The sequence below is a fragment of the Ochotona curzoniae genome, unplaced genomic scaffold (assembly GCF_017591425.1).
Source record: "Ochotona curzoniae isolate NIBS_2020 unplaced genomic scaffold, NIBS_Ocur_1.0 scaffold_3554, whole genome shotgun sequence".
Classification (NCBI taxonomy): Eukaryota; Metazoa; Chordata; class Mammalia; order Lagomorpha; family Ochotonidae; genus Ochotona; species Ochotona curzoniae.
Genome location: NW_024467111.1, coordinates 751,423 through 771,357, shown reverse-complemented (window position 1 = coordinate 771,357; position 19,935 = coordinate 751,423). Strand labels below are relative to the sequence as shown.

At 48.7% G+C, this 19,935-nt stretch overlaps 1 protein-coding gene across 2 annotated transcripts in view; it reads right to left on the bottom strand.

Annotated features, from left to right (window-relative positions):
* The window catches only part of GFPT2 (glutamine-fructose-6-phosphate transaminase 2), a 35,493-nt gene that overhangs the window by 2,959 nt on the left and 12,599 nt on the right, over nt 1-19,935 (bottom strand). For both annotated transcript variants that reach the window (XM_040964466.1, XM_040964467.1), the window contains 15 exons: nt 19,570-19,668; nt 19,015-19,140; nt 15,900-15,958; nt 15,131-15,265; nt 12,029-12,090; nt 10,442-10,521; nt 9,869-9,986; nt 9,309-9,472; nt 7,912-8,007; nt 7,199-7,296; nt 6,802-6,922; nt 5,835-5,992; nt 5,548-5,662; nt 2,570-2,697; nt 504-671 (listed from right to left, as the gene is read on the bottom strand). In XM_040964466.1, coding sequence (XP_040820400.1) covers nt 504-671; nt 2,570-2,697; nt 5,548-5,662; nt 5,835-5,992; nt 6,802-6,922; nt 7,199-7,296; nt 7,912-8,007; nt 9,309-9,472; nt 9,869-9,986; nt 10,442-10,521; nt 12,029-12,090; nt 15,131-15,265; nt 15,900-15,958; nt 19,015-19,140; nt 19,570-19,668 — 1,727 coding nt within the window. The remainder of the gene's footprint in view (nt 1-503; nt 672-2,569; nt 2,698-5,547; nt 5,663-5,834; nt 5,993-6,801; nt 6,923-7,198; nt 7,297-7,911; nt 8,008-9,308; nt 9,473-9,868; nt 9,987-10,441; nt 10,522-12,028; nt 12,091-15,130; nt 15,266-15,899; nt 15,959-19,014; nt 19,141-19,569; nt 19,669-19,935) is intronic.

The following is a 19,935-nucleotide window of genomic DNA, read 5'->3' as shown; positions in this document are numbered from 1 at the left end:
GAGAGGCCAGATACAAGCTCAGGATGGGGCTGACTAAGCGAGGAAGAAAAGATGCTGCACAAGAAGGTTGGGCTTTGAAGCTGCTAAGGTCAGAGAGGGCTGGAGACAGAGCTCAGTCCCATGGCATGTGGTCAGTCAATCATGCCTACTTAACAAAGCCCCGGCAGAAATACTGGATGCTGAGGCTGGAAGCTCTGGCCAACGCCCTGGTGAAATACTCTTTGTGACTGGGCAGGCTGGAGTCAAGGGTAACCTGGGACTCCCACACCTGGATTATTCTTTGGGCTGGTTCTGATTGTATACTTTATACTAAGACCATAATAGGAAACATAAGGCCCTCCATATGTATAGACTTCACAATCGTTGCCCCAAAATAAAATCGTTTCATTGCACTTTTCTGTTGTTTTCAGGAGTTACAGAAGTTGTTCTAGACATGAGTGAACCTGCGGATCATGGGTCCTGTGGAAGGCAGCAAGGGTCCCAGCCCAGCAGAGCGCGCTCACCTGGCGAGCTGTGACCTGCTGCAGTGCGTTCTGGCACTTGGCGAAGCACGGATCCTTCATGATGAGCATGATGACGGGCATCTGCTTGTCAATCAGCGCCAGGGGCCCATGCTTCAGCTCCCCAGCCAGGATGCCTTCCGAGTGCATGTAGGTTATCTCTTTAATTTTCTGGGGAAACAAGAGGTGGGCTCATGTCACCTTGGTCAGACGAGGGGATGGAGAGGAGGCGGGGAGAGGGATACATGGAGTGGCTGGTAGTGCTGAGGGTCAGACGGGAACCATCCAGAGCCCGTCGCACAGCGTCTCTGTCACTAGCCCAGCCCTGCAGCTCCATGCCCGGCACCAGCCCTGCTGCCTCCATCCCCACTGCCAGCCACATGGCCTCTCCTCAGTTATCCCTTACAATGACACCATTATCTTCTGCCTAGACAGGCCGTTATCAAGCATTTCACTAATCACATCCCCAGTCTAAGTCCCTGGAGCAAGTATCTCCTAAGGCTGCTGTGGCTGACCTGGAAGAAAAATCACACTCCATGGGCTGTCAGTAGAGTTTCTTCTATGTTCAGTCACTTCTGAATCTAGGTCACTGGACTGGTCAGTGTTCACTGGGGCCAGGGAAATGCTGGAGGCTGTTCCCCCAGGGATCACACAGAGGGGCCATTGACCAGTGCCCGCAGCAGTCTCCACACATCTTTCTTATGGCTGAATGTGCATCTTTCACCAGCATGCTCAGACACTGCAGCTGAGCCCCGGCTTGGTGCAGAGCTCTTGGGACTGACACCGCCCAGGGCTTGCTCATCTGTTTCCCTGGCACATCCTTATTAAAGTTTTTGGAATCTTCAAAGGGACAAATTCTTTTTTGTGATAATAACCGACTGACAGTTGGCAAAATCCTGGGTAGCTCCACGATGGGGAATAGACACCAAAACAAACGATGCAGGGTTAAATTGTTGGGGCTTACAGCCACACCCATCAGTCTCCAAAAGGCAGAAGGGCTGAGCTCACCTTCAATGGTCAATGATGCAAACAGACATGCCTAAGAAATGTGGCTTAGAGATGAGACCCAGGAGAGTTAAACCTTGAAGGTTCTGGAGAGTGATGTACCCAGAGAAGGCACAGGGGCCTCTCATGCCTCCTCCTAACACCTTGCCCTGAATATCCCCTACTCTGCTGTTCATCTGTATCCTCCATAAACCCCTTGGTAACAGGCAGGTCAATACAAGCAGCACCAAACGTGGAGGCTGGAGCTCACTGGTCTCAGACAGGGAATGTGGCAATGGTGGGGAAGGTGCTAAGGACTCCCTGCCTCACCTGCGGGAGGGGGAACACACTGGCCTTGTCTCTACTGTCTCCCCTTCACTGTGACTGAGTGTCCTCACCCAGTTACAAGCTGACAGAAAGCCCAGAGCAGATCTACTCGGGCTCCACAGAGCTCTCTGGCCACCCTCTTGGCAGCACGTTGCTCCTGCTCTACTAGCTTTTAGTTACACTAGCGTGGCTCTCCACTGCCTCGGGAGGGGAAGATGGGGATGGCAAAGCAGGAAGACCCCTATTTGAAAGACAGGGCCTTCGAGTTTCACCCTGCAGGGTTGCAGGGTGGGGAAAAAGAGCACAACCGCCACCCTGCCATTCCAGTCTGCCTTCATCCCCCACACTGGTGTGCAGGTCCTGTCTGTGGTCTCAAACATGGCTCTCCACTTTCAGGAGATCTGGGGCACAGAATGTGGATGCTCACTGTTGGGCCCCCAGAAGGTGCTCCTGAGCAGTGATGGTACCTGGCAGGGCTTGCATGCCTTGGGAGATCCACCCATACATGTCCCTGCTGGATTGGGCGATGCCTGGAAACAGGCACCTACTTCACTTTTCCCTGCATCCCAAGAGGCAGAACAGCTTCAGCACAGGATCAGCGATCAAAGACTCCTCGAACTCTCTACCCCAGCCCAGGGCCCACCCTCCTTTCAGCTGGTTTCTCAGGATGACTCCTATGCCTGCTTTCATGGTGCTTGGGGGAGAGGGGCTGATTCGTGGGTAATGGGGTGGGGTGGGGTGGGAAGAGGGGTGCTCACCAAGGCTCCTTCCAGGCATGTGGCATAGTTGTAGCCTCGCCCCATCACCAGCAGCGATCTCTGTGTGTACAGCTCCAGGGCCAGATCATGGATCTTCTCATCCAGAGACAGCACTTCCTTGATCAGCTCTGAGTCATGCACAGAGCAGAGGTAGAAAGTAAGGAGCTAGCATTATGGTGCAGCCGGTGAAGCTGCTGTCCTAATGCTGGTATCCCATATGGGAACTGGTTTAAGTCCTAACTGCTCTACTTTCAACCCAGCCCTCCTGGTAATTAACTGGGAAAGCAGTGGAAGATGGTCCAGGTCCTTGGGCCCCTGCCACCCTGAGTGAGATCTGGATGGAATTCCAGGCTCCTGGTTTAGTCTTGGCTCAGCTCTGGCCACTGCACTCATTTGGAGAGTGAATCAGCTGCCAGAAAATCTCTCTTCCTGCTTTTTACGTAAATAAAAGAAACCTCTAAATCTAGATAAATAAATAAGATGCTGGCATTATGGCATAGAAGGTTCAGCATCAGTCTAGGATGCTGGCATCCCAAATAGGTGCCAGTTTGAGTCCCAGCTGCTCCACTTCTGATTTAGCGCCCCACTAATGTACCTGGGAAGCAGCAGAAGACAGCTAACATGCCTGGGTCCCTATCCAGAGCATCTCTGGGCTCCAGGCTTCAACCTTGCCAAGCACTGGCCAGAGCAGCTATTTGAGGAGTGAGTCAGCAGATGGAAGATCTCTCTCTCTTCCTTTCTCTAACATCCTGTCTTTCAAATAAGTAAAAATAAATCTTAAAAAATAATATTAATAGGGCCCAGCGTGGTGGTGCAAGTGGTTAAGGTCCTCGCCTTGCACACCCTGGGATCCCATATGGGCGCCGGTTCTATCCCAGCAGCCCCGCTTCCCTTCCAGCTCCCTGCCTGTGGCCTGGGAAAGCAGTCGAGGACTGCCCAAAGCTTTGGGACCCTGCACCCGCGTGGGAAACCCGGAAGAGGCTCCTGGCTTCGGATCGGCATAGTATCGGCCGTTGCGCTCACTTGGGAAGTGAATCATCGGAAGGAAGATCTTCCTCTCTGTCTCTCCTCTCTGTATATCCGCCTTTCCAATAAATAAATAAATAATAAAAATAAAAACCTTAAAAAATAATATTAATAAAATGGTATATCAGACAAGAGTTTTAAAAATACAGTAATGCTTCATTATCTGTTTTGTTTTTCTTTCATCTTATTTGAAAGGCAGACAGAGATCTTCCATCTGCTGGTCACTTCCCAAAGGGCCCCCAGTAGTTCATGGCTGGGCCAGGTTGAAGCCAGCAGCTCTTGTCACTTGTGATGTCTGGGGACAAAGCCAGCAGGAAATGGTACAAACAGCAATTCGCAGACTTTTTGACCTCAAGATTCCCTGACACCTTTGCAAATTATTCCAAATCCCTAAGTGCCCTGTTGTTGTGGTTTACATGTACCAGATCAGAAAACACCACAAGGAAATTTTAAAATCTTAACTCACTCACTGGAAACAGTAATAAACCCATTCCATTAATGTGTTTAAAAAAACAGTGAGGCACCCAGTGCTGTAGCCTAGTGGTTAAAGTCCTTGCCATGAACGTTCCAGAATCTCATATGGGCACTGGTTCTAATCCCAGCAGCTCCACTTCCCATCCAGCTTCCTGTTTGTGGCCTGGGAAAGCAGTTGAGGATGGCCCAAAGCCTTGGAACCCTGCACCCACGTGGGAGACCTGGAAGAAGCTCCTGGCTCCTGGCTTTGGATTGATTCAGCTGTAGCCGTTGAGGCCGCTTGGGGAATGAACCATTGGATGGAAGATATTCCTCTTTGTCTCTCCTCCTCTCTGTATATCTGCCTTTCTAATAAAAATAAAATAAATCTTTAAAAAAATTAGTGAGAAGAGTGACATTGCTACATTTTACATTTTTGCACATATCTGTTCTGCATCCAATCTGCTATACTATATTCTTATTGTTGAAGTATAGGAACAAAAATCTGGCCTTGAAGAGATGCACAGTTGAAAATTGGAGGGGCATTTTAAAACAGCACAGTAATAATTTCAAATACTTCTCTTTTATATTATGTCAAATTCAAGTTTTGGCAGTTTCATAAAAGGGTAACTGCAAAACTGACGTGTAAAATCAATTAACTTCTATTTCGCTACTTTAAAATTCAACAGTCTGTCTTGTACCTCAAATCGATTGGTTCATTTTTTTTTGCATGATTTTGTAGCATCAGGCATTGGACAGAAAGCTATGTAAATGGTGCAAAAATGGTCATGTTTCAGCATAAAAAATCACCATGATTTAACCAGAGAAATCTTTAAATACTGGGAAGTGGTCAAGTTCATGGGAGTAGATATACGGTCTCAAGTTTTGGCTGAAACTTGAAGTCTATCATTGGTGATAAAATACTCTCAGCTGTTTTACTTGAAGTGTCAGATTAGCTTAAGCAATTTTTTTAAAAATCACTTATTGGCAAAGGAGAGAGGGAGAGAGAGAGGGAGAGAGAGTTAGCGCGTACATGCTATCATCTGGTGCACTCCCTCAATGCCCCCAACGGTTGGGGCTTGGCCGGGGCCACAGTCAGAAGCCAGAACTTAATTCAGGACTCTCACACGAGCGGCCATCGCTGCTATCTCTCAGGGACTGCATCAGTGGGAAGCTGGAGTCAGGAGCTGAACTCCTGTGTGGGACCTCAGCATCTCAGCTGCTAGATGAAACCCTGCTCATTTCCCAGTGAAGGTCGGCCACACCCCAGTCAGCCTGCCACTCACTCTGAGGTCACAAGGACAGGGAGGCAGCCATGGAGGGGAGAGGAGAAGGGGTCAGAGACTGCAAGGGCCCAGCAAGGAGAATGAGTCTCCACCTCGGCACAGACAGAGGGATTGTCTGTGTGCGTTTAGGAGGTGGTGGAAGGCTGTGGAAGAGAGTGGACAGGAACGGGTAATGAATTTGCAAACACAGAAAAGTTGACTTCTGAGACGCACCAGGCAAAGTTCTCAGGCCCCGGATAATCTCCTGTCTCCTGCCCTGGAGGGAAATCCGGTCTTCGGACATCATCAAACCAAACATCACCAGGGAGATGAACTGGCTCGTGTAGGCCTGTGGACCAGGAAGCAGTGGGCAGAGAAGGGAGGCAGATGTCACACACAACATGAAGGAAAAATAGAGATGCTGCTGGCAGCATGGGTGTCATTGCAAGCCCTTCTTCCACTCACAGGGAGCAGAGGGCTGGCTGCAGGCTCCCACACCAGCTCTCACCCCAGGCTCCCACCTTGGTGCTTGCCACGCCAATCTCTGGGCCTGCATTGATGTGGACGCCACAGTCGGTCTCTCGTGAGATGGAGCTGCCCACGGTGTTGGTGATGCCCACGGTCAGGGCGCGACGGTCCTTACAGTAACGCAGTGCCAGGAGTGTGTCTGCAGTCTCACCTGCCATATAAGCAGCGGGGAGAGAGGCTTTCCAGTGCGTGTTTACCAGGCTAAGCCCTGTCCTCCTGCCCCCAGCTCCTACATGGAACTTGCTGCTCCATTTCAGAAGTGCAAGAATGGACCCCAAAGTGCGTTTGTCAGGTCTGGTTCAAAAAGAAACACTTCTGGTAGCCTCCCAACGTGAACTCAGGCTGTTTGTGTGGCAAAGTCACTGAAGCAGGCTCATGCATAAGCCAGGAAACCTCCCCATGTTCCTGGGGCTTCAAGGACTAGTGTGTGAGTCGGACTCTAACGTGTTCACCTGCTGACACCCTGCTCCAAATGCTGAGTTAGTGCAAGGATGGCACAGGACATGCTAGGTTAGGGGACTGCCCTACACCTCACCAAGCAGGGTCTCTCCACACCTCACTCTGCACAATAAACCTTTCCCCCCACCAAAGTTATTGTCAACTTAGAATCTCAATACTTTTTCCACTTGATTAAGTCTGGCAATTAGTGTCCATTAGTGCCTGGTCCCCAAAGTCCTAGACTTGGAAAGACAGGAGGAAGGAAAAGCTGTGGAGCATGGGAGAGGCCAGGGGACCGGGGTCCCCAGCCTGATACCAGCACTGTCTGACCTGGCTGTCCTCCCACTAAGATAGAACAGTAACTGATGGCTCAGTAGGCCAGGTGATATGATGCTCAAGGAAGTGTGCTGCATGTGGTAGTGCACAGAGAACTCGACAGGATGGAGGGCCACAAAGGCACATGGCACCCAGCAGAGAACCTTCAGGGAAATGAACACAAGCCTGGTTGCAGGGATCTCTTACCTGACTGACTGATGAAAAAGCAAACATCATCCCTGAACACAGGCGTGTTCCTGTCCAGGAAATCACTAGCGAGTTCAACCATCACAGGGAGCTCCGTCAGTTCCTCCAGAACTTGCCGCGTCTGAGGCCAACAAGAATGCAGACTCAAGTTAGTCACAGGTGCCACAAGGACTGGGGACAGTGCATGACATGGCACTCTGCTGCCTGGGTGGTAAGAGGGCTGCATTAACCAACTGGTCACTTGTGGAAAACAGGGTTCAGTGCCAGTTCTCACAATGGCTCCTGGGAGTGAGTGCAAAGGTTTGGCCAAAATGAGAAGGCCAAGACTACAAGAACAGTGAAGACCTGGGACTCATCGTAGGCAGCACTCTCAGAGGGTCCAGCATATTGCACTTACCGCCACAGCAGCGTGGTAGCTGGTGCCACAGCCAATCACAATGAGCCGTCGGCATCGTCGGATCTCCTTCAAGTGGTCCTTCAAGCCACCCAGGAGCACTGCAGGACACACAGCACAGCATTAGTGCTGGGACACGGTATCTACACTATCATCTGTACAGGGCACAGCATAGCCTTAAGCAATGAGGTTAAGGGCTGGGTAGACAGGTGGATGGGTGAGGGCAGAAGTGTAGCAGCAAGCTCTTGTTCCATAGCCTGCTCCCTGGGTCTTTGTGTGGCTGAAGGAGGATAAGTGTAGTAGTACTAAGCCAGCATTTATATATCAAAACCCCAGACCTTTGCTCAATAACTTGGTTGGGTGGGTCTCAGTCCTCTCCCTGGGGGTAGGTTAGGGATCTTATCTGCTCTTCACTAGGGGTGCCATTAGGAATCCGTGGGAGGAATTTTCAGAATCCCACACCCTTAAAAAGTCCTCCATCCAACTGGACATGCCAGACTGGAAGGAGAGGGCTCAGACTCATAAACACTCTGAAGTGAAGGCAGCCTGGCTTCTCACTTCTTTTCTGATATGTCCACCCAGCCTATCAGGTATACTTCTTTTCACTAAACTTTACTTCTGTATGCACTGGCCCTCCTATGGCAGTGTCTTTGTCATCCATGAGACAACAAACGTACACAACTAGGAACAGTGACCATCTCTTGCTTCAAGTTTACCTGTGTTGGCTTCAAAATTCACCCGACCTCTCATAGTATTGAAAACTGATTCCGGCTGTTCAAAGATCTCCTTCTGCATGAATGCACTGAAGTTACCTGGTCAATACCAAGAAGATGGGTTAGTTTCCATCTGGTGATATTTCAATCAGGAGTGGTGACAGGTGGCAAATTTGAAGGACATCTCCTGGGACTGTGCTGCCTGACACTTTGGGGGCAAGTCCAAGGAAGCAGGTCAGGCCCTCCGATGTACACTGCAGTCCCTGCAGCTTGAGGAAGGAGGATGTGAGCTGTTAGAATGAGAATGAGGCTTGTCTCACAAGCTTATGTGCAGTGGCAGGAATATAGAGGTTTACTTTCCAAAAGTTTCCCTTCTCCAACTCGCCTACTTTGGGATATTCAAATCAAGCAAGCCCAAAGAAACAAGCAATTGTCTTTAAACAAACATGTTTATAAGCTTGTGTAACACACAGAATCCTTTTCAGTCAACATGTGGGTTTCCAGGGCTCTGCTCTAAATGGGACTTCAGTAATGTCAGAGACCATGGCCTACAGGATGCTTGAGCCACTGACCCAGATGCTGCATCTGAGGCTTGAGACTTGAGGGCAGTGCTTGTCAGCATACATACAGTGCTGAGGCCACACATGGCCAGCATTTCCTGTCTTCTGCGTGCAACACAGCACTTGTAGAGAGCCATGGAGCAAAGAGAGTGGGTGAGAAGATGGCCATTGTGGGTATGCATGCTGGGGACAGCCAGAGCAGATAAAAAATCAGGGAAAGGCAGCTCCTTGCAGGGTGACGTCTAAGTGGGAGCCCATGGTCAAACGAGCCAATGCCGTGGTATTAGTAGGTATAGGAGCCCCAGTTGGGAGATAGCCAGGCTGCATGGGCAGGACACAGTACGCAAAGAGGTGCATCTGATGGAGCCAAGTTGAGCATGGGTGGGGTTGGGTGAGCTTGGGGTCTGCAGCAGGGAGACTGGATTTTACTCTAGGGTCAAGGGAAACCATTGGAGGGCTTTTGGCACTAGTATGGTAACAGAACTTAAAAGTCCATTCAGGCTTTCCAGTGGGGCAGAGTTGGAAGGGAACCGGTGGGGGTGTAAGCACATAGACTCTCCATCTGGGTTATGTATTCTGTAAACTTCATAATGGAAGGGAAATGATACCTGGGCCACAGGTATGGGTTCCAGGGAGTCAGATCATCATGATTGGAGAGGTCAAACCCCCTGTGGATTTGCCAGATTTCTCATATGCCCTCAATTCTGTGAGGCACACCTGCCATCCCATGTATGGCCATGGTAGGCAGAAGGGCTGTGGTACCGACAGGAGAAGAACGCAGGGCCACCCCTCACCAAGGGCCACAGTGTCTGCTCTACACAGACTCTTGAGGACACCTGCCTTTCATAATCTGCTGTAATTCCATCTGCAAGGTCTGGATGGCTCGAGAGGGGTCATCACTGGCTGAGCGCTTGACCCGGTGAATAGAGAGTTTTCCATCAGCCACCGCTGCAATATCGTCATCCTCAAGGAAGATCACCCTGTTGGTGTGCTCTATGATGGCGCTGGGCCAGGGGAGGAGAACACAGTTACGACGTGGTGATTGTTTGCTGTCTCCAAACATGCATTCGATGTCAGAGGCATTTCAGAGAGTATAGTAACACCATCCCAAAAGCATTTATCCCCCTTCTCCACACTCCCTCCACTCCCCTCCAAGATATCCTGAAGCCAGCCAGACACAGAATCATTTCTTCTGTAAATAGCTCAGCTTCTACCCCTAAAAGATGAGGACTACTTTGTGCCTATTTCAACACCATTATCCTTTCTAAAATTAGAAAAGAGCTATGGCTCTTGCTCCTTGCTGAACCCTGAGAAGACAACTCTAAAGGCAGCTGAAGGCAATGCAGCAGTGTTTAGACCGATTCTGTGACCTCAGTCAAGAAGATCCCCAGGTGGCTCACCTGGCATCGGAGGCAAAGAAGAATTCCACAGCCTTGTCACCCACAGCGTGAAGGCATGTGGAGCTGTCCAGCCTCCGGGTCCTGGCTTTGCAGGTGCTATTCACGTTCTCGATAGTGCCTAGCAGAAGAAGCAGTGATTCAAATCCCAGCAACAGCCTGCTTTGCTTCGCATGTGGCCAGGAGCCCGTCTCCCTTTTGAATATATGTGGGGGAGACTGCCATTTTTAGTGCTAGCCGTGTCAGCCAAATCCTGTAAAAGCTCCCCAAATAGCACAGTTGCCACTCCCTGTAAGAGCATTTGAAATGGCTGCAGCGTGAGCGCAATGCAAACAGACACAAACCAAAGAAACTCTCACATCAGTACACACAGTTGCCGCTATACTGTGCTTTCCAATTTTGTACATAGTTGAAAATATCCAAGATGAAATTTTTAAAAATGCAGCCTAGATGAAGTTGCCTGATATTCTTTCAGATCCAGAGTTATGGCCCAGCGGGGCCACAGGAAACTGTGTCCTTGCCTCAGAGGGGAGCTGACTGGAAGACACCCATTCGAGTCCTTAGTGAGAGACTTACATGTCCTGTAGAGGATGGGGACCTGCTCGGTGGACAGTTTGTACTTGCTCCGCACCCCGATGAGCAGTGGGCTGCCCCTCCTGTAGGAAGATGGAGCAAGTCATCCATGCCTTTGGACACTCAGGACTGGACATTACCTGGCATTCCCAAAACAAGCCTTACTCTTATAGCTGGGAACAGCTTTTTCACAACTGTCGGGGTAGACGCTGTAACCATGGGAGGATGCTCTCAAGGGCAGGAATGACAGTCTAGCATGGGAATTCCAAATCACTAACAGCCTCACCAGATGTCCAGCCAACCTGGTGACCAGTCCCATCCCCATTCAGGATCCCAGAGAGAGGTACTCATCCAATTCACACTCGTCTACCTAGAGATGCCTTCTTGCCTAGCTCTGTCACTCCCTAGAACTTGAGTGGCCTTGGAACTTGGCCTTCTGAACTTGTGGACTCTATATCCAAGGATTAAACCAACAACAGATCAAAACACTTAGAAAAAACAAAGTTCAGAAACGAACAGAAAGCAAAACTTAGTTTGCTGTGCCTGGACATCTGAAACCCACATGAATGAAATGATGTGTATGCACTGGATTTATCATGACAATCTAGAGAGGTTTTCAAATCTACAGCAGGGGTCAGGTGTTCGCCCAGGGCTTCTTGTCGGAGTACTTGGGTTACATTCTTGATTCTAACTCACTCTAACTCCCTGCTGACACAGCACTGATGCCTCAAATCACTGGTCCCTGGCATCCACATGGATGACCTAGATTGAGTTCCTGGCTCTTAGCTTGGGCTCTGGTCCAGCCCTGGCCATTGTGGACATGTTAGGAAAGAATCAGTTTAGATGAGAGTGCTCTCGCTCTCTCTCTCTCCAATAAGTAAATACTTTATAGCATTCAGGAGGATGTGTGTAGGTGTTGTGCAAACATTATGTCAACAAAGAGAAGGAACTAGAGCATCATTAGGTTTTTGCTGCTCTAGAACCAATCCCCTACAGATGCCAAGGCATCCTCTGATTTGTGGGCTGCTTCAGGCCATTTCCAGGTGGATTCATTACTGCCCAAGTGACACCTCCTAGATGGAGTACAAGGTGGCCTTTGTCATAAAGGCAATCTTGGAGACTCTTGCAGCCAGGCTGCAGAGGGGCTCTAACTAAAGCCTCCTCTCCAAGGTCCCCCAGCCAACAGCTTCCACACATCCTGAGAGAACCTCCCAGAAAGTGCTTCAGGACACTTTTGGTTTACTACTGCTAGTGGTTAGTGTGTCTAGAACACTATTACATGAGTTCCAATGGCACATTGCCTCCAAAGTCTAATTTTTCACTATCCTTAAAAATAGAGCATGCAAAGCTAATTTACAATGGGCATGCATAGAAGCAAAGAAAAATTCAATTTCCTGGTCTCTCTTTAAACACAATTAGAGCTCCCAGCCTCACTGACTGCACAGACAGTGGGGCACAGGTGCAGGTGTCCTTTAAGACAGCAAATAGCTTGCATGTGCTAGAAGCCACACCTCTCCCTATGCCTCAAGTTGAGTGGCTGCATCCTATTTATTTATTTGACACTGAAAATATCAGTGTATTGTGTCTCACCTCGTGGCAACGGCTTCTCCAGGGTAGTGAATGCTCTTGAAAACCAGTGCAAATGCCCCTTCCTGAAAACACACAAGAGAGCCAAAGATCATTTCCTCTTGCCAGCCAAGCCAGTGGCCTGTACCAGAGGCTGCTCTGCTTGGCCCCTCTGCTTTGCAGGCAGACCTGGAATCAAGTTAGGTAGTGAATGCAGGAACAGCAGGTGCAGGGTGATGATAAAGGAAAGCTGCACAGATGGTAGGCATCATAATAAGGTACCAAAGATCAGGAATTGTGAGTTTCAGACTGAGCCACCTAAATCCCATCTTCTCAGTCCCACAAGGAGCCTCGTCAGAGACCCAGCTCTGTGATGAGCTGGTGCAATCACAGGAAATGAGAATTGAGGGAGGATGCTCCGCCTTGCGCCTCAGCACAGCACCTGCTCAGGCACCACAGGGCTAATTCGTGAACTGTGCTTTGCCTAACATGGAGCTGCGGGCTCTGCCTCTCTCAGCTGGGAAATGTCTTTAGCTTTCTTTGTGCCATCTGTGCATGGAGGTGAGAACGGTTCTACCTGTATGACTTCTGGGGTGGCAATAAGCCAATGTTCAGAACAATGCCTGGTACACACAAAATCCAAGATAAGACTAAACGGTTTTCACTGTGATTCTTAAGGACCAGTTGTCATTATCTGTATGTAACTCAACCTGTTGGCTGGTGCAAAGAAACAGCTAGAATTTAGCTCTCCTAACTCCACACACCAAAGTAACATTTTTGGTGCAAAGATTTTCTCTATATTCTCTCCACCATGTGCTAATTCCCTATGTCCCTTGTTGATATCAGTTATACACACCCAGCTATAAACCCAAATTTTCATGTGAATCCCTCAAGCTGTGGAACCCTGGCCCTCTATTCCAACATGTCAAATCCAGGTTGCAACTCAGCTGCATAGCCTGGGGTTCTCATACTGCATGCCCTGCTCCTCAAACATCCCAGAACGAGAGAGCTGCAGACAGACCCTGAGCAACTCACTGTCCTCCTTGCTGCTTGGTAAACAAGGAAGGAGGAGGGAACACAAAAACATTTCCCAGTCTCCACCCCTAAGAGCTCTGTGCTGCTTCTGGGAAGCCAAATGCCATTAAGGGGGAGGAACTTCCCAAATGGAAAAGAAGATGTTCTGTGGTGCGGTACCAAATGGGTTGACTGTATTTAATATCAGAAATTACACTGTACATTAAGAGCAGCCTGCCTTGCAGCCAATCAGGGATGGAAACTGTCTGGAAAAGAGGTTACATGGCTGCAGGCATGCACTATGCAGTCAGACCTAGAGTGGTGATGAGCACGCCCAGTCTCTGTTTTCTTGTCATTATCCCCATTTGCAGCTCCATACCTATTCACACAGCACTTACATTGTATTCAGGACTAGCAAAGATCTAGGGATGATCTAAAATACACAGGAGGATGTGCAGTGCAGATGCTACCCCATTACATATAAGGGACTGAGGCATCAAAGGCTGTGGAGGCTATAGGGAGTGGGGCGGTGCTGAAACCAGTCCCCGAAAGAATAAATGTATGAAATGGGCTCTTATTTATATAGCATCTAAATTTGGGATTTCCCCAACTGGAGGTCACTAGGTGAAGGGTTTGCAGTAGTCTGACTTTACGACTCACCCCACAGTGACATACAGTAAACCTCGACATGGCGCCTACAGCAGCTGCTGAGCGGAATGTCCAGAATGCTCAGTCCTGAGCACTGTTTCCAGGGGGAACTGTTCCACAGCTGTGCTGCCAGGGAGGATGGGCTCTGGAACCTTACCCTCCTCCTCTCTGACCCAAACTGGGTCTGTGTCTACCTCCTGCTCTGCCCAAGAGGAGCCTGCCCTAAGGCAATCCCCTCTGCACAGACTGCCTGTTGGGTTCAGCCCTTTGGGCATTACCAGCTTGTTCTCTCTCTCTTTTTTTTTTTTGTTATATTTGTTTTTTATTGTTGCTTACATTATATTATGTAGTACAGTTTTATAGGCGCTGGGGATCCCCCCCACCCCTCCCATACCCCTCCCCCCATGGTGGATTCCTCCACCTTGTTGCATAACCATAGTTCAAGTTCAGTTGAGATTCATTGCTTGCAAACACATGCCTAGCATAAAGTTCAGCGTCTTATTGTCCAGATAAGTTCAGTGGCCTCTTGGGGAGACCTTCTATGGTCTGAAGATAGGTCTAACAGAGTAAAGATCCAGTCAGTTAAAAGCCCCCACAAGGCCTCAGTATCATTATACAACATTATGGAATTAATTGACATAGTATTGGGTAAACAATATGTTAAAAATAATGCAAGTTCCATTCTTCGAAACATCTGGGTTGAGACAGTATCAATGACAGGTTCAAAAAATAACAAACAACCAAACAAAAAATTACAGGTTAAATCAAGGCAAACATGTGGTATCTAATCTTTTGGGATTCGCTCATTTCCCTTAGCATTATAGTTTCCAGTTGTGCCCATTTAGCCACAAAGAACTGCATTTTGTTTTTTTTAATAGCTGAGTAGTATTCCATGGAGTAGATGAACCAAAGCTTTCTTATCCAATCTTCTGCGCTTGTTCTCTCTTGGACATCTCTTCAGCCTGTAGATGAGCTTTGATGTCTTCTGACACAAAACCACAAGCCTTTCCTGCCACCAAGCCTTGTACCCTTTCAAATACCTCATAAATCTGCACCTGCCACCTCTACCTCTTCGTGTTTCTAATTCCACTTAGCAGTGGTGGGCATAGCATCACTATGACCAATAATTGCTTTATCAATGAAAGAGGAAAGACTATAATTGCATGTCTCCAACATCAGTTAAATTCATTGTATATGTAACCATGAGCACAACTCAACTGAAAAGATGACAACATGAATTGCCAGGGCCACATTCACATGTGATGTTGGCAGATGGCAAAGCCGGTCAGAGGGGCACAGATGAAGCAAGGCACTTTTTATCTGACATGTGCAACCTGAAGCACAGAACCTTGCTGCAGTTACAGGGACATCACACCTTATTATAGATGAGCCACTTTCACTCTAAGTGCTTTGTGCAAAACTGCCCAATGAGTGCACTTTAAACAGATGGGTCATGAAACTCACCAACTGCTGGATGACTCTCTCAACCAGTGTTGAGAACGTAATGTCCTCTGTTTCTCTGTTGTCAAACACGTATTTAATCAGCTTGGCGATGGTCTCTGTGTCTGTTTCTGACTCAAATTCATATCCTTTGCTTTCCTGGAACATGCGGACAGACATCGTGTCAGATAGTAGTCATTGTGCAATGATGGCTGGGCCAACTCCCTTTATTCCCTGATGATTTGACCTTGGAGTGACTTGAGGCGGGGCTGAGGGAAACCGAGAAGTGGTGAAAAGTGTTTGCCAGAATCACAGCCAAACACTTCTGAGTCATCCCAGAATTCCCTGAGATCATCCTGCCTCATGGCCTGTCCCGGCCATTAATCTGGACATTGCAAAATCACCACACTCAAAATGATAAAATATGTTGAGTCAAACCCACCCACATCTCCACCAACACCGCACACCCTTCGCCACACCAGACGTTCACGGTCTGCCTTCCCATCCCATGTTCCACAGGCGTGTGAGTCCAAGTGCACTATAGTGTGGCTAGTGGAACAAAATGAGTTTCCTGAGATTCTGATTTTGTGAACTCCCAGTAGGCCCCAGTGGGGACCACGAGCACCCCGCTGGCTCCGTGTGGTGGCAGAGCTTGGGAATGCTGAGGTGTGACAGCCTGGGTTTCGCCCAGTTCCTGGGAGTGTTTCTGAGAGGGATGAGCTGTTTGTAAAGTGTCTGGGGAAAGCCAACACCAAGCAGCCAAGGTGTCTCCACCCAGAGGGAAGACTCTTACCAGAAACTTCCGCAGATCTTTGTAATTTGTGATGATACCATTGTGGATGACAACAAATTCTGAAAAAAAACAGTTTGAGGAAGATGCTAGTAAGAAATGAAGGTCAAGTGTTAGGCAAAGAAAAATGAATGGAAGGCTTGACACCACTCCTGCAAAGAGTGCTGGTCCAGTTTGGTGTGCAGTGACTGGAGACTGAGGACTACAATTTAAACCCAAGGAAATCCACCTTTCTGGTTCAGAAGCATGCATTCCAATCAGATGGTGAAGCGAGCACTTGTGCAGAGTCTACAATATTGTTAAACAGGCCTTGATAGTTCTGTTATTTCAGGCATTACCTTTAGTTTGGGGGCTCAAAGAGGTCACCAAGACATGGTCTGCAGGTGTGTCTTAGCTGCAAGAGCACTGGACTGTAGTAACACTTGAGTCCTATCATTTTGGTGAGTTTAGCATTGTTTCACTTTAAAATCCTGGAACTTCTTTCTAGGTGGAAGATCCAAACACTCTGGCATCCTTGGGCCACCCACAGCCCTGTATGGCCATGGGGATATCTGTTGTGGCTTCTGTTGCCTTCCCCAGCACTAACCACAGCCCATCTATTGACAGACCCTAGGAACACAGTGTGTATGACTGCCTCAGTCACCACTGGGTTTTCCCAACAAGGAGCTGGGCAGTGAATTGAGGGAAGGGTTCCTCCCTTGCCCTCCCATCTGCATGGCAGAAGAGTCCTGCTGCCTTTTGGTCATTGCACTGAGCAGTGTGAGATGGATGTTCTCTGCAAACATTGATCTTCAGTGATCCTTTGCATCATCAAGTTTCCCTTCAGTTCCGGAAAGATCTCTCCCACTAGATCTTTTAAAGCCCTTTTCTATTACTGCTCTTCTTTATTATCACCACAACTTTCTATTTGATTGGGAAAAAAAAAATCCCACAAACTATTTATGAGAGCACTTTAAAAAGACTCATGGGAACAATCAATGGGTGAGTTTATCAGGGCCAGGCATTTGACCCAGCAGTTAGAACGCCAGTTGGACTGTCTGCACCCCACATGGGAACACTTGGGTTTAAGTCAGCCTCCAGATCCTTGCTCCAGTTTTCTGCTAATGCAGACCCTGGAAGGCAGCAGCACAGGCTTCCTGCCAAGCAATAGGAGACCAGGATTGAGTTCCTGGCTCCTGCTCAGCAACGGCTGTTCCGGTCTATCTGGAAGTGAGCCAGCAGCTGGGGGCACTCTCTTTTCTCATCCTTCACCCTCCCTCTTTCTCTCACAAACATTCTGTCTCTCAAATAAATTCTTCAGGTTTATTCTGGAGGCCCAATGCAGTAGTCTAGCAGCTAAAGTCCTCACCTCGCATGTGTCTGTATCCCATGTGGGTGCCGGTTCTAATCCCTGCGGTCCCACTTCCCATCCAGCTCCCTGCTTGTGGCCTGGGAAAACAGTCAAGGATGGCCCAGGGCCTTGGGACCCTACACCTGTGTGGGAGACCCAGAGGAGACTCCGGCTTTGGATCGAGGAAGCTCGTAGTTGTGGCCACTTAGGGAGTGAGTCATCGGATGGGGGATCTTTCTCTGTCTCTCCTCTTCTCTGTGTATCTGACTTTGCAATAAAAATAAATAAATCTTTTAAAGTTTATTCTGGTGCAAAGTGGTCTGAAGTCCATGTAGAGGTTTTTGATATATCCATTGCCTGAGCTTACTAAAGATTCGTCATATGCAAGGCTCATGTTTTGCACCAAAATAAATGTCTTCCAATTCCATTTTTCATGAACCTTTGAGGTTATGCAAAAAAAAAAAAAACAAAAAACAGGGACGCCCAGTTCCCAGAGGTATGCCAGCCGCAGCCCCTCTAACAGCACTGTAGCCTTGCATTTTCATTTTCTTGACACGTATTGCAACATTGCTCCTTAACACTATTTCCTTAACTCTGTCCTACTTTCTTTCACAAAGTATGTCATCTTAATCATTAATTTGCTTCCTGGAATCCATGTTTTCTCTGCAAAATCTCCTGTGTTCAGCTTCCCTCTGTGTGCAACTGCTAGGCACGACTTTGTTAAAAGGATGCTCTTGGGCTATACTCAATACACTGTTAAAGACCCTTGCTAGATTTTGTGTATTACCATGTTGTTTTCAATTACTCATTCTGAGTCAGGGCAGGAGTTTCCAAGTTTGGGTGTGGAAAGGTCTCCTCAGAGCCTCCCTGTTCTGGGGACAGAGTCATTTTACTTCATCTTATCACTTGCTGAGCAAGGGGCTGAAGCTGGAGCTGGCAACAGCTCAGGATACAGTGCTTTCTGGGGCAGCGCTGCTGATTTGGGGCTGGGTCACATGAGCCTGCTGGATTGTCAACCCATGGACTGTGCTACCTTCCTCCTAAATATGGAGTACCTGTCTCAGGACACCCTATGCCTGAAGGCAAAAGTCAGACCCAAGAGACAATTCCTAGCAAAAATCTCACTACCCAAAGACCCTACCTACGTAGACACAGGTGCAGATCTGGAGATCTGGTTCACAGATGCTGAGCAGGGAGAATGGGACTCTCCTCCCTTTCCCAGTCAAGCCAAGCAGGGAGGCTGCTCTATCCTGCACTTTGTGTGGGAGGTGTTGGCACCACCGACCTGTGTGGGAGAAGGACACTGTACAGGGACCTGAGGCTGCTTCCTGTGACCTCTTTTCCCATAGACTTCCTGTATGGGACTTGTTGAGTATGCCAGCAAGTGCCCATGGATATGGCCCTGGCAACTGCAAGGATGCATGTCATCTCCATTCTACTACGGGGCTTAGCAAGGACTTGCACCATGCTAGAATGTCTTGAAGTGAGGGCTCCAGTTGATTCCACAGACTGTTTTCTCTAGCTTGGTGTTGTGGTGCAGCTGGTTAAGCCTCATCTTGAGACACCAGCATCCTACATCAGAGAGCCAGTTCTGCTTCCCATCCACGTTTCTGCTAATGTATCGAACTCAGCTGGGTCTCTGCCACCCTATGGAACAGCTGGATGGAGTGCTGGGTTCCTGGCTGCAGCCTGTCCCAGCTCTGGCTTGACGGTTATCTGCGGGTGAACCAGCAGGGGTTCTGGCTGGGATGTAGGACTGGAAATGCAGAATGAGGCCATACTACGTACCATTGCCTTTGTCTGAGCGCTGTGGGTGGCTGTTGACAGCGTTGGGGACCCCATGGGTAGCCCATCGTGTGTGAGCAATGCCAAAATGCGTCTCAAACTCCACCTTCAAGTCCATGCTGTCTTGCTCTATGTAGGAGAAAAATTAATCAGAAGCAGCCACAGAGGACTACTATGGTGGAAGCAGGGTCACTGCCACAGACCATGCACGCTGGTCATGGTGTATGTGAGTGTGGAGGGGAACTCTGCCAGACCCACTCATGCCACAGTTCTGAGAGTTATTCTGTGGCTGAGATCACTTCTTAACCAAAATAAACCTACTGAAAAAAGAAAAAAGAGGTCCCATTTCTATCAATAGAAAGCAGCATCATTCGCCAAAGGAATTAAAATACATACATTAATTACTGTGTCGTCTTTTTAAAAAAACTTCTCCAGATGCTACTGCCTAAAATAAACCACCCCACACTCTGAGCACGCCGTCCTCCTTCTCCAGAGCCCAGCCTGCAGGAGCCGGGTGCATGCATGCATGGTCTCAGCGCCAGGGACCTGCCCACTTACTGTATAGCTCCTCATCCAGGGCCTTGACCTTCCCCCTCTTCTTTACCAGCTGGATGTGTCTTTCTTTGGCTTCGTGATTGTTTCCATCAATTGCTACACCTGGAGTTTAAAATGTTATTTTTTTACAATGGCATTGAGGTCCCACCTCACACCCTTCATTAGCAGGTTCCACCCATTGGGAGGGGCCCCTGTGCTATTCATCTGTGGCAGGTGTCTCAGGTGTGCAGACCTGAGACCTCACAGCCACACATCTGACACACACATAGTAACAGGACAAAGGTACCATGGGGGAACTGGCAGACTCCTGCTATCTGCCGGCACCATGGGCCTGGTCAACCTGCTATCCGCCGGTACCATGGGCCTGGT